The sequence below is a fragment of the Halichoerus grypus genome, chromosome 12 (genome assembly GCF_964656455.1).
Source record: "Halichoerus grypus chromosome 12, mHalGry1.hap1.1, whole genome shotgun sequence".
NCBI classification, from domain to species: Eukaryota; Metazoa; Chordata; class Mammalia; order Carnivora; family Phocidae; genus Halichoerus; species Halichoerus grypus.
Window position 1 is genome coordinate 103,194,244 of NC_135723.1, and position 14,309 is coordinate 103,208,552.

The following is a 14,309-nucleotide window of genomic DNA, read 5'->3' on the forward strand; positions in this document are numbered from 1 at the left end:
CAGTCTCCCTATGGCAGAGACTCCAGTAGCGGGATCGCACACTGTAAAGAACGGCATCGGCCGCCTACGCAGCATTCGTGTCTCGGGAGACACGTGTGCTGCGGCTGGAGGCACTGGCCGTCGGGGGAGCGGGTGGCGGGTTCCACGGACACGGACTCTGCCAGTCCCTGTGTTGCTGACGTTCAGAGAAGGGGAGAGGGCTGGGGCCCGGGGTGGTGAGCGGAGGCTCGGTGGACGGGCTGGCCCCAGGCGGGGGGCAGACGGCACCCCCACGGCACCCCCCATGGTGCGGGGCTCCTGGGTTAGGAACGAGGCGTGGGTGGGGCTCGCCAGCTCCCCCATGTACCGTCTGGTGCTCCAGCCTAACAGCAGTAATGACAACATACAGTCCATCACCTCCGGGGACTGGGACGTGACCAAGATCCTGGCCTACGACGAGAAGCGGAATAAGATGTGAGTAGGGCCGGCCGCGGCGGTGGGCAGGCCTCCAGCCCCAGGGCCCGGGCCAGCGCTGCAAGACGGGCCCTTCCTCTCAGTCACACGGGACTCCCTAGGTCCAGTGTCTCGAGGGCCCCACTTCCAAAGTTGCAAGACACTGAGCAGGGGGAGCTGAGCGGCCAGACCTGCGGGGAGAAACGGGTGGTGGTCGCAGCAGGCCTGCGGTGTGCGGTTTGCGCGTTCCAGGCGGTGTGCAAGGTGCCCCGGGAGCATCCTCTCGTTCCGCACAGCAGTCCCACGGGCTCCGTTACAGGGTCCCCTGTCCAAAAACCAGCAAGCAGAAACAATGAGAAGTTAAGTCACTGACCCCAGGTGATTCCGATGATTCAGACGGTAACGGGGGAGCTAGGGCTCAGCTCAGATGGCGGAGGCCAGGCCGGGATGCCGCTCCTCCTCCCTGATCCTGTGACCAGAGTCCAGGCTCCCGCCCGCACTCCGCGTGGCAGGTGAACACCACTCCTCCGGCATCGTTGCCTCAGGCTTTATGAGATTACCTGGCTGGGTCCTGGCCCTCCAGGAGGCTACCAATCTTGTAGAGAAATTCCCGCATCTGAGTCCAGGGACACGCGTCACCATCCTCACCCCCGGCACAGCCCGCCCCCCTGCCCCCGCCCCCGGGTGTGTGGCTCGTGGCTTTCCCCGCCCGCACACGTGGGGCTGGGCCTGAGCAGGAGAGTCGGGCCTGTCCCCATGCACCGACAGAAGTCCCCGGGAAGCGCAGGCAGAGCCTGGCGGTGGAAGGCAAGCCTGCCCTGGAGCCCACTGATCCCTGTGCACCTGCTGGTCTTTGCAGCTACTTCCTGAGCACAGAAGACCTGCCGAGGAGGAGACAGCTCTACAGGTACGTGGGCACCGACCCAGGAGGTCCTCGGCTTGGCCACAGGGCACCAGGGGAGGCGCCGGGCAAACCCCCCACAGGGCAACCCTGTAACGTCCAGAGACCGTGAGCAAGAATTGCGGAGACCACCGCATGTGAAGCTTTTCTTTTTCTGCTTCTGTCAAACGAGCTCCCCCGACTCACTTTCTCGTGTTGATAACCGACGGTCTTTCCTTCTCACTGTTGTCCAAGAATGATTTGGGGCGCTCGTTCTCAGTGGGTTTGGTCGGAGGCAGGTCTGGTAGGGTGTTTGCCGGAGGCCAGCTCTACCGACCCCGCATCGTGGCCGACCCGCTGTGACCCCGGTCAGTTCCGTAACCTCAGAGAAGGCAGAGGGGGTGACATCCGAATCCTGGAAAGGAGACTTCTCCCAGGGTCGGTCCCTCCTCAGTGTCGCCCCAGTGACTGTTCTCCCCAGAGCAGGTGTCGGGCTCTGAGACGGGGTCACCAGAGGTGGAAATAGGGCAACTTTTACTTGCTCGATGTTTTCCAGACTAGAAGGAGGTAGCAGCGGGTGGTGGCCTACATGCACACCAGCCGCCCCTTGTGGACCTGAGGGCCAGAGAGGGTGACTCACGGTCTGGATGGAGCCAAAGCCTGGCTTCCCTCCCCGTGGCGGGGACACTGGAGAAGCCCATCAGGTGGACCAGCAGCCCCTCCCACCCGCCGGTGCATATGCTGAGAGTGTAAAAGCCGGGCTCAGGGGAATCCTTTTGGAGGGAGGAAAACTGGCAAACCCATGGGTCACAGGCTGGCTTCTCCGTGTAGCCGTGCGGGTCTGCCAGGATAACTTAGATCGGTCCTGCCCCCCACAGGACGGAAGGCGATCAAGGCAGACCGCCTACCTTCTCCTCTACCTTATACATAGGCTAGAAGGCCCTCTTCTGTCTGGCACGAAGGATCAGCCCCTGTAGACAGGTTGCCGGTGGGGCCTGGGGTCAGAGTTGACCCTTCCCCTGCAAGATGCTCAGGCAGGAACTCCCTCCAGGTGTGTGCAAAGACTCCTCGGTATCTTCATTTTTGGAAACACATTTCAGGCCTTCTTGACGTGAAATTGTGCTTGCTGAGCGTGGTCCCGGGGTTCCTGCTCCCCCGGCCCCACCGAGTGAGGAGCACCAGCTCTCGGTGCGACTCTGCGGGAGGTCCCGCTCGGAACGGCCAGAGTTCAATTCAGCCCGCGTCTCGGGGGTTCCCGGGGGTTCCTGACGTGCCGTGCGCCAGCGCTAGGCCCTCGGAGACAATCCAGAGATCCGGAAAGCCATCTCCTCCTCTCCCAAGGGCCTGGGGCCGAGCACTGTGCCCCCCCCCAGTGGGGGCGCCCGGGCCTGATGAACGCGCGGGTGACCCAGTGCGCACCGGAGAGCGCGCCCCTGGGGAGCAGAAGTGCTGCGAGCTGAGCTCCTCGGAGCTGGGGCGCCCGCCGGGCAGGAAGCTGGACGCAGAGCCGAGCGTTCCGGCGCGTTCCCAGGGAGACGCTGCAGAGGCCCAGCGCGCAGGCGCAGGCGCAGGCGCAGCGTCAGGGACTCCGCCGCGCGTGGGGAGCCCTGCAGCCGGGCTGGGGTCTGCACCTTGTCCGCGGCGCCTGGTCCCCGCCGCCTGGGCTCACGGCCCCCCGTCTCTGCCCCTCCAGCGCCAGCACGGTGGGCACCTTCAACAGGCAGTGCCTGTCCTGTGACCTGGTGGAGAACTGCACGTACTTCAGCGCGTCCTTCAGCCACAGCGCAGACTTCTTCCTGCTCAAGTGTGAAGGTAAGCGGGGCGCGGCAGGCCCGCACAGCGACGGTGCGCAGGGGAGGCGGCGGCGGCGGGAGCGGGTCCCAGAACGGGCAGGGGGAGTCCTGCCCGGTCGCGGGCATGGGGGCCGCCAGCAGGTGCAGTGCTGGCCAGCGGTGGAAGCGTGTCCCAGAACGGGGGCTCTGCCCGGACGCCGCGCCGGGCTCCCACCAGCAGGTCTCGGCACCACCTCTCGGTGGGTCTTACGCCTTCCCTCATGGTCCACGGCCCATCCCAGTGTTTGCGCGCTGTTAACCAAAGTTCATCAGCATTTTCCACACACAGTCCTGGGAAGTGGGTGAGTGAGTATCTCACACCTTGATGAACGCAGGCCACGTAGAAAGGCAATAAAGGAATTTCAAAGATCAACTTCTCAAGCATATTTAAGGATGGAGGTGATAGAAAACAGCCTCAGACAGGAAAAAAATTATTCTCCTGTGACCTAATTCACGGATGATTTATCCCAGAAAGTTCCCAGTCACACCGGTCAGCATACACAGAATGGTAGCCATGTCCCACAGTGGACAAACCGGTATCTTTGCATCTTGTTCTCCTGTGCTAGAAAGATAAGGTATGAACCCATGAAGACGTAAGTGCTAATCAGCATGGTTGTTACAAAGTATATGTCAAAGAAGAGCCACTGAGATCGCCTCAGAGGATGAGACCGTGCCGCAGATGGGACTGACCAGGCCGGGAGCAATTCAGTCCTGCGAGTTGTGGTGGAGAATGGAGAATTTTTGCTGGAGCGCGGTCTCGTTAGCCTCTGCCAGGTGCTCACCAGGGCACGACCTCACCCTCTTTTTATGAGTGTCTTCCAAAGTCTTGAGAAGCCATACAACAGGACGACTCAGCCCCCTGACCCCCACAGGCTCAGCCCCAGACATTCTCCCAAGATAATGGGGAGACAAACGGTGTGGGGGGGGGCCTCTGAAATACAACTTTAGCCCTGCCTTGGCCCCTCGAAGGTTATTACCAAACTCCACAGGAAGTCGGGTGTATCAAGGTCTCCTGGTTGCCAGGCCAGCGACTCCTGCCGCCCCATGGCAGGATCTTTAGGAGCTTACAACTTGGGGAAATGTGGAGGTTTATGTGGCAGAGATGGGAAAGTGGCAAGCCGGCCCGCCAGGACCTGAGACAGCAGCCTGACTGGAGCCACGAAATCAGACATCCCTAGTCTCGTCTCCAGGAGGAGAAGCGTCCTAACAAAATGCAGAAGGGAGAGATCGAAGTGAACTTAAAAAAGAACGTCCCAGACAAGGATCCGTCATTTAAAATCCATTTAAATATTTAGCGTGTTGCCTTATGTTAACATCAGCATAAACTAGCCCCTTGTCTACAAAATTTCTCTGTAAATATTTTTTTTATATTAACCTATTTTCTGGCTAAAGTAACTCGAATTCCCAAATTAACCTTGCCCCCAAAACCTAATCAAAACCTCATTTTTAAAAAGGGATTTTCTAAAAAGACTTAAGTGTACAAAGCCTACAGCAGCGAACCCTTGGGCCTCAGGCAGGGTGAGGGGGACTTAGCGGCCGTGAGAGCTAATCCGGGTCCTGCCTCCGGTGTCCCCCACCAGCATTGCTGGTAATTGCCACGGGGTGAAGCTCCCGAAGAGAGTGATTACGCTGTCCAAGAGTCTGATTGCTTGGGGGTTGTGTTGGGGACGAAGAAGCAAGGGTAGGCTCACGGATGAGGTGGCACCTCAAATGAAGGCGAGGGTGGGATTCAGAGCGTGAAGTGCACTGTAGTGGGGAGGGTGCAGCATGAGAGGGGCATGGGGGTGCACTGAGATCGCGTGGAGGGTCCCCTCACAGCCTGGGAGGCCCCATCTGTCCAGCTGAGCACTGAGATCGCATGGAGGGTGCCCACCCCACCCCCAGCCTGTGAGCCTAGATCCAGCCATAAGGGCTTAGAGATCATGTGGAGGGTCCCCACTAGGCCTGGGGGCCCCCATCCGTCTAGAAGTGCTGAGATCACACGGCAGGTCCCCCACAGCCTGGGAGCCCCCATCCATCCAGCAGAGTGCTGACTTGTATGGAGGATCCCCCCACTCAGCCTGGGAGCCCCCACCTGTCCAGCAGAGGCTTGCATTTAAGAAGTCCCATTTAACAACCAAAATTAAGTCTCAATAATTCTATTTACCCCCATGTTTCTCAGCAGAGATTAAAGTAGGCCCATATGTGTAGCCCACAGTAGCATTCATTAAACTTCATCCCCTGTGTATTTCTTTCACACCCGAAAGCTACTCTGGAGACTCCTATAAGCCTCTGACCAAAATAATGTCCCCACCCCCGGCTCGAGAGGCTTTCCTTCTCTGCTCCTGCAGCACTGGGTAGATTAACGTGGCCTCTGAGACACAGCCAGAACAGCACCACCAACAAAGAATCCTCCCCATTTGGGCTGAAGAAAAACATGATGACATTAGTGGATTCTCTGTGAATTAGGGGAGGGGAGATCGGGGAATGCTTCACGTTCACAGCTGCTCGGCCCGTCCACAGGGAGCTGTGAACAGTTCAGTATGGACAGCGGAGGAAGTGGTAGCCCAAGGACTTACTTAGAACCAGGACAGGGTGGACAGCAACCAGCCAAGACAGATGCCCACTCAGCGCAGCCTCGGGCCGTCACGCGGGGGGGTCGGTGGGGTTGGGGATCATGCGAGCAGCTGCAGGGTCGCAAAATTGCAACACCCCCATATAAACGCCTCTGCCTGTCTATGCACCTTCCATTATGAGGGGTTTTGGTGAGTTCATCTGCTGTGGCCCTGTCCCCTTAACTTACAGGAGGGTGCTTGGCGTGGTAACTGGATCCCAGCTGACTGGCGCCGTCAGCTGTCTGCAGGGAGTGCGGCTGTGTAACTCGCCCTTTGGCGTGTGGTCCTTCCCCTGGCATGCGGTGATCTCCTCCCTCATCATCACACTAACTTAGTCTCATCATCCTGTGCTGTCTTCTCCAACACTTCTTAACGTTTATAGTCTGTGCTTTCTCAAGGCTTGTCATTTCTGTATTTCCGTATAATTTTTTAAGATTTTATTTATTAGAGAGAGAGCACGCATGCACACAAGTGGAGGGGGTGGAGGGAGAAGCAGGCTCCCCGCTGAGCAGGGACCCCTCCCCCCGAACTCTGGCTCCATCCCAGGACCCCGAGATCATGACCTGAGCCAAAGGCAGATGCTTAACCAACCGAGCCACCCAGGCACCCCTGTAATTCTTAAATTCTTAATTTTTATGATGTAAAAATTTTAAAAGGCATACGTTATTTTTATACTTTTGCACACAATAGGTTAAAATAGCGTAGGTGAGGAAAGACTCATGTTTGCAATGCTTACACCCACTCCTTACCGAGCGAGGCCCCCCCTACATATGCCAGTATTTCTGTCTATAAGACATGGGTTTCAGATGGTCACTGAATGCTTGTGTGAGGAACACCTGTAAACCAGATGCTGTAGAACCTTGTGGAAATTCACCCATATATTTAATGTATAGATGTTTAGATTTCTTTCCAGATCTCTAGGGTCTGGCATTGAAGCTAGATGCATCCAAAATACTGTGTTATGATGTAACACTTTATAATGATTTTCCAGGAAATATCAATAAGCTTTTGATTTGCACACTTACTTGTCTTCTCACTGACCCACTAAGGGTGATGATGGAAATACCTAATATTTGCTCAGCTCTTCACAATTTGAAAAGCACATTCCTTATATTTGGTGTTTCTATTCCCATTTCTGATTCCTTGCAATTTCTACTCTAACACAAAGAGATCTTAGAGCTCCCTGCACTGAACATACTGTCTCACACTTCTGTGCTTTGTCTTTGATGGCTCAGCGAATGCCTATCCCTTCCCCAGAGCTTCCTCTGGGTAAGGGTTGGTTTTTATCAGCCCTTTGGATGAGCTAACCCAAGCAGTGTGGACATGGCTGTGGATTCATGCTCAGACCAGTATGTGTGACGGAACTATCACTGATTCCTCATCTGTCCTGGGCCAGCAGCTCAGAAGCCTGGCTGCGTCCCCCACAGAGCTGGGATATGACCTTCCCATCTTAGATGACCCCAGTGTTATGTTTGAGGGAAAAAGTACTCACTTTCTGTATTCGTTTCCTGGAGCTGCCGTAGCATTACTACCAGCTGGGTGGGCTTAGAGCAACAGAAATGTACTCTCTCACAGTTCTGGGGACCAGAAGTCTGAAAGCAAGTTGTTTGCGTGGTTAACCCTGCTTCAGGCTCCAAGAAGGGACCTGTTCTGTGCCTCTCCCTAGCTTCTCGTGCTGCCAGAAATCCTTGGTGATCCTGGCTTGTAGATGCACCACCCGAATCTCTGCCTCCAGAGGCATGTGGTCTTCTTCCTGTGTCCCTGGACCCCAATTTCCCTCTCCTTGTAAGGACACCAACCATGGGTAAGGACCCACCCCACTCCAGTCAACTTCATCTTAAACCTGATTACATTTACAAAGGCCCTATTTCCAGATAAGGTCACATTCACAGGTACTGGGGTTAGGACTACAACATCTCTTTTAGGGGGACACAGTTAACCCACGACACCTCCCTTGTGTGACTCAAATCACCTTCTTGTATAAGAGAGGAAAGAAACCCTGTTGCTGTTTTTCTCGGGGACACACATTTAAGGGCAGCCACATTAGACTTGGTGATAGAGACTGTTCCTAATGGCTGTGCCACTTTCTAGAATGAATGAGAGGAGCCGCTGAGGAAAGCAATGGGATCTAACCCATGTTAGAAGATTCAGAAGATAATGCTGGCATGTTAGCAGAAGCGTACATTTTTTCCAGAAATTCTTCTTCCATGTCAGAAAGCAAAATGAATGCTCACGTCACACGGTGCTTTGAAAAGTAGTTAGGGTTTTCTCCTCCCCAGCTGAAGTCAACCATGAGCCACTGAATCAGAGCACCCCGTTTACATAATTTGAGTTTTGCAATCATAGCTCTGTTTAAAGAATTGGATTTTTCTCTTCAAACTGAATCCCAAGAGCATGATTCATTTTCCTTCAAGTTTGTCAGAAGGACTCAGTCAGTCCTATTTCTAAGAAACGACTGAATTCCACCAGGAAAATGGGACCTGTGCATTAAACAGTGTTTGCTATTTCATACCAAAACAGTTTCATGTTTTTAAAAATTAATAAATTTCTTTTTCATGGAACCCAAGATGGAACTCTAGCTTTTCTTCCTGTTGCGAGTGGAGAACAGAACAACCTGTGTTGTGAATCCTGCTGCGGTCCTGGCCTTCACCTCTCTTCCGTGTCAAGTTGTGATTTAGGAGCCACTTGCCAGTGGTTGAGATGTTTGGTCATAGATTCAGCAACTCAATTTATCAAGACAAACTTCTCCATCTTGAAGTCAAATTGAAACAAAATACAATGACGTAAGCTTAAAATAAAGCGAGTGACTCTATCCAGATGACTGTTCTTACAATTAAATGCTCGGGGCTCTATCATCTCTGTCGCTGCCATGGAGAGAGAGAAATCACAGAAATGGAGAGCAATGAAGGATGGAATTGGAGAGAGCTGGCTAGAAGTTGGGCTCCTCCACTCACTAGCTTTGTGACTTGGGCACGTTGGCTAGCCTTGCTAGACCCTCCATTTACTCGTCCTGAAAACTGGGGCAACAACAGTACCCACAAGGTTGTTGTCAGGGTTGATGGAGATACCAGCGCACATGGAGGACTTAGCATGGTGTCTAATACACAGTAAACGTGTAGTAAATGACAGCTAATACTGTTGTGATCACGGTCACCATCACCATCATCATCATCATCACCCTAGTAATCAGTGAAGAGTGTCCTAGATGTCCGCCAGTTCCTGACTCAGCATCTGGAAGGTGGGGCTGACGCTACGGATGGTTAACTTCTGTGAAATTAGCAAAGCAAGTCCCTTATTCAGTGTTTCCAAATGTGAGTGGCCGTCTGATACCGCATCAGGTGGTGCTGGAAGCCCTGGTTCTGCCCTTATGCCCGCAGGGTAGAAGCTTCCAAAAGTGACTGTGGTTGCCAGAGCCACAGAACCTTAAGTCACCCCTGTAAGCATGGAGCTGAAGAACCTGGTGGCTTCCAGAGTACATATGCCAAAGGGGCCCTCCACGGCCGGTTCTTGGCAGAACTTAGGAAGGAACCAGACGTTCTTTCTTTCTTCAGCACTGGGTAATTTCTCTCTGTGTGCCATTTCTTCTCTCTGCCTTTACTCCCTCAGATGCCCAGTATTCCCAGCCACCCTGGCCACATCCTGACCTCGGGGGATGTAACTGAGGGAGAAATGCACACTGAGGTGTTACGTTATGTTAGTTCCCCCTGAGTTTTAGTCAGAACGAAGCCATGAATGGCAGGGATGAGAAAGAGGTGTTGGCCTTGCAGACCAGCCTCACTTCACTGAAAGTCACTGACTACAGTGCTATAGATAAGAAGGATGCTTTGGCCAAGTCCAGGCTCAGTGAGGAAGAACGTCATGAGCGATTGGTTGGTCATGTCTGCCACACTTAGCAGTGAGGGAGGAGGTGGTGCCCACGCACCACATATCTGTTACTGGAAGGAATAGAAATGGTTACTGATCTTGACACCACTAGAGAAATTTTCCTGAGGGAACGTTGTTGCCCAAGGTTTCTGACTGAAGGACAGCTGTCAGTCATACATCTTTTGGAATGAGGAGACGATAGCTCCAGACCCCTCCAAAGTGGCCCAGAGCTAATGCTGGTTCACACCCAGTCCTCCAGTGCATATCTAAGCAGGTGCACCCTCTTACAGCCTGGCCCAATGTAAGCATTAAATATTGTCTTCCACTGAAATTATTTCAAATAATTATATATAATGGGGCCAGAGCTAGAAAAATAATCATCTGCATCCTCATTGACAAAACTATATTATTAGGTTCAAACATACAGGGTGATATCAGTCCCCTACAACAAGATTTTGAAAGGGAAAAGCACATGGTTTGCTTCTACAAGCTACCTAATCCTCTAGACATCTCTTAGACCAAGTTTCCAAGGCATTAACCTGGGCTGCCCTTTTTAATTTTGAGTTTGTCCAAGTGAATGTTTGGAACCAAGTTTCAGACTCCTTGGAGCATTGCTAGTGTGTTTGTGAGGAAGAACATCTGTTCAATCTCTCAAACATTTGGAGCTACTCCCTTTGAGGCTGTGGTACCAAGAACAAGGGAAGAGATTCTCAGGGCCGGTTATATCATTAGTATAATATACATGAATACTTTGGAAGATGTTAAACTCATCAGTAAATGCTGCCAGACTCCAAGCAAATCACTCAGGTGGAGCCCTGTTGCTCCTCAGTAATAGCCAAACAAGTATCTCCCTTGGGAAAGAAACTTCTCACTTTCCCACCTGACCCCTTCTGCATCACCAGGCAGGTGTCTGACCTGTGCGAGTACCAGGTGAGAGGGTACTTTCTGCAAAATGAAAAGTCTTTCCTGAAAATGTGCTCTTTGAAATGTCGATTGACAATAAACAATACCATTCAGTGCAATTATAACAGCTCTATGATCCACACACTCCTTTCATGCCCACTGCCCCAACTCCAGCGAGTTAAGAGCCTGTACCCATCAGGTTTCCTTCAGGCTCTCCCTCCAACCAGCCACTTTGCTTAGGATCACCACATCACATTCCCTAAAGTGTATTTTTCTTCAGAATGGCTTCCGGACCACATACGTTTCTCTCTTTTCTACACTAAATGGTAAAAGAAACACAAAATTAAAAAATCAGTGGCACCACTGGATCACCAAGTAGGGGGCCACCAGCAGACAGAACAATGAAGAATTTTTAGAAAGTAAATAGAAATAGATCACATTGAGAGTGAAAGCCAAAGCCTGGGATATGTAGTGTGATTGATGAAGAATGTGACTACAAAAAAAAAAAAAAAAAGTAAAAACAATCAACAAAACTAAAAGACAACCTACGGGAATGGAAGATGTTTGCAAATGACCTGTCCAATAAAGGGCTAGTATCCAAAATATGTAAAGAACTGATACAACTAAACACCCAAAAAACAACCCAGTTAAAAAATAGGCAGAAGACATGAGCAGACATTTCTCCAAAGAAGACATCCAGATGGCCAACAGACACATGGAAAGATGCTCAACATCACTCTTCATCAGGGAAATGCAAATCAAAATTACGATGAGGCATCACCTCACACCTGTCAGAATGGCTAAAATCAAAAACATAAGAAACAACAAGTGTTGGCAAGGATGAGGAGAAAAAGGAACGCTCATGCACTCTTGGTGGGAATGCAAAGTGATGCAGCCACTGTGGAAAACAGTATGGAGGTTCCTCCAAAAATTAAAAATAGAATTACCATATGATCCAGTAATTCCACTTCTTGGTATTTACCCAAAGAATATGAAAACACTAAATTGAAAGGATACATGCACCCCTATGTTTATTGCAGCATTACTTACTGAATTATAGAAGCAGTCCGAGTGTCCAAGGACAGATGAATGGATAAAGAAGATGTGGTGGATATACAGTGGAATATTAAAGAATGAAAAAGAATGAAATCTTGCCATTTGCCACAACATGGATGGATCTAGAGAGTACTATGCTAAGTGAAATAAGTCAGTCAAAGAAAGACAAATATCATATGATTTCACTCATATGTGGAATATAAGAAACAAGACAAATGAAAGAGACAAAATGAAAATAAGAGACAAACCAAGAAACAAACTCCTAACTACAGAGAACACACTGAGAGTCACCAGAGAGGAGGTGGTGGGGGGATGGGGGAAATAGGTGAAGGGAATTAAGAGTGCACTTCTCTCTCTCTCTTTTTTTTTTAAGATTTTATTTATTTATTTGACAGAGACACAGCGAAAGAGGGAACACAAGCAGGGGGAATGGGAGAGGGAGAAGCAGGCTTCCCGCCGAGCAGGGAGCCGGATGCGGGGCTCGATCCCAGGACGCTGGGATCATGACCTGAGCTGAAGGCAGACGCTTAACCACTGAGCCACCCAGGCGCCCCAAGAGTGCACTTCTCTTGATGAGCACTGAATCATGTAGAGAATTGCTGAATCACCATGTTGTACACCTGAAGCTAATACAGCACTGCATGTTAACTCTACTAGAATTAAAATTAAAAGCTTAATTGAAAAGAAAAAAAGAGTAAACTCACTCAACAAAATATATGCCCTCCCCTAAATTTTTTTTAGTTCAAAAGAAAAACTGAAGAGAGGGGTCATTGCACACCCCGGTTTTCCAAGAAAGCCAGATAATGCCTGACAAAGATCAATGGAGGCCTCATAATTATTTTTGCTGCCTTTCTCTTCATTCTCAAAAGTGTCCTTGTTTGGGCAACATTATGAACAGAACCCCACCAAATCGTAATCTGGAAGATCCAGCAGGGTTGCCCAGAAGACCACTATTGGACAGAGATGAAAACTCAAAGAAATCTTGAGAGATATGAATAATAGATCCAAGAAATGCATTCTGTCATGTGGAGGTTCTAGGGGAGACTGGGAAGAATAAAGGGGGGAAAATAAACCAAGATATACTAGAAGAAAATCCTACTGAGCATTGAGTTATTAGAGAGGAAAGAAGTATGGAATGTCTTACAAGAATTTGGGGAAAGAGCTGAATTTAATTCCCCCAAATGAAACTTGGCAATTCAGAGTTTAGAAATTACATAAGGTTACAGGGAGGGGCACTATGGAGGGTTTTTTCTTTTCATTTTTCTTTCCTTTTCTTTTTTTATTGTAAATACTCAGAGTAGTATCAGACTTCTCACCTTCAAAACAACAGTTCAGGAAATAGTGGAACATGATCTATAAGATACTGCTGATAGAAAGCAGTATTTTGTCCTGTCCCCACTAAGCTCTTGTTCATAAAATGGGCAGGAAAAGGAACTTGGGGATGTTCAAATATGTAAAATTTACCATTCGTGCATCTGCCCCGGAAAAAACTATACACAGATGCACTTGAACAAAAGAAGGGGGCTGCTCAAAGAGAAATAAGAGGCAAATGATGAGCAAAGAAACTAATAAACTTTAACAAAATTATAAATCATTATTGGATAAAATTTTATGCAGTTGTTAGTAAAGATTCCTAAAACAAAAGTGCTTTTAAAACTAGAAGAAACTTCTAGATGATTCCAGCCAGCTCTGAAAAGACAGCTGTGCTGGAGGAGTTGCAGTGAGAGGGGCAGGGGGGAAAGTGAGCCCCCCACACTGGAGAAGAGTGAGGTGCATGCAGGTTCGTTGTGGGTGGGGAGGGGGCCAGGAGAACCAGGTGCCTGCGTACTGAAGAATTAACTGGACCCTTATCTTACACCACACACACGCACAACTCAAGATGGATTAAAGACTTAAGCATAAGACCTGACCCTGTAAAACCCCTAGAACACACGGGGGAAATTCTCGTGACATGGGTCTTGACGGTGATTTCATGGACATGACACCAAAAGCTCAGGAAACAAAACCAAAAAGAAGCGAGTGAGACTGCATGACACACAAAGGCTGGTGCACAGCCAAGGACGCCATCCACAGAGAGACGAGGCAGCGCACACGGGGGGAGAAAATACTTGCAGACCACACATCTGACCAGGCGTTCATGTCCAAAGTGAGTGTGGGCTGTGAGCCACGCGCCCACCCCTTGCACGGCCGCTGGAGAGTTCCGAGGGAGGCGGATGACCCCCATGGGTAGGTTCTCCAGAGCACACACTTGACATTGTGTCCTGTTTCCTGGATTTCTCTCTTTTTTTTGTAATCCTTATTTTTACATTGTTCTGCTTTTCCCACCTATCCATTTTAAGCCAGTTTTATTTTATCTCTGCATTTGTATCTTTCTTATCTGCCTTAAATCCTGTTTGCCACAGACCCAGGGCAGACAAACGTGATCTATGAGGGGGGGACGGCTGGCCAACTGACCGGCAGACAGAAACCTCACACTGCTCCGCCAGCTCTGGGGTGGCCGGTGGTCAGGCCAGAGCGCCTCGGACCCGGGTAGCAGCCCCGCCCGCCCGTTGTCAAGGGCAACGTTAAAGGGACGTCGATATACAAAGCAGATCAAAATGATGTCTCATTGGCATTATAATATTTTATTAGCTCAGAAGTATAGCATGGGCTTTCCAGATCAATCAGGGAAGACACTGAGACTGTTTTTGGTGAATTAGTAAATTTGGAAATGATAAATTCGAGAATGCAGGTCAAAGTCATAGACTT

General features: G+C 50.4%; 1 protein-coding gene across 5 annotated transcripts in view; it reads left to right on the forward strand.

The window, feature by feature from the left end:
* The window catches only part of DPP6 (dipeptidyl peptidase like 6), an 898,846-nt gene that overhangs the window by 826,123 nt on the left and 58,414 nt on the right, over window positions 1-14,309 (forward strand). For 4 of the 5 annotated variants that reach the window (XM_078059778.1, XM_078059780.1, XM_078059776.1 and 1 more), the window contains exons 14-16: window positions 362-453; window positions 1,292-1,339; window positions 3,006-3,124. In XM_078059778.1, coding sequence (XP_077915904.1) covers window positions 362-453; window positions 1,292-1,339; window positions 3,006-3,124 — 259 coding nt within the window. The remainder of the gene's footprint in view (window positions 1-361; window positions 454-1,291; window positions 1,340-3,005; window positions 3,125-14,309) is intronic. The other variant, XM_078059777.1, reaches the window with a different exon arrangement.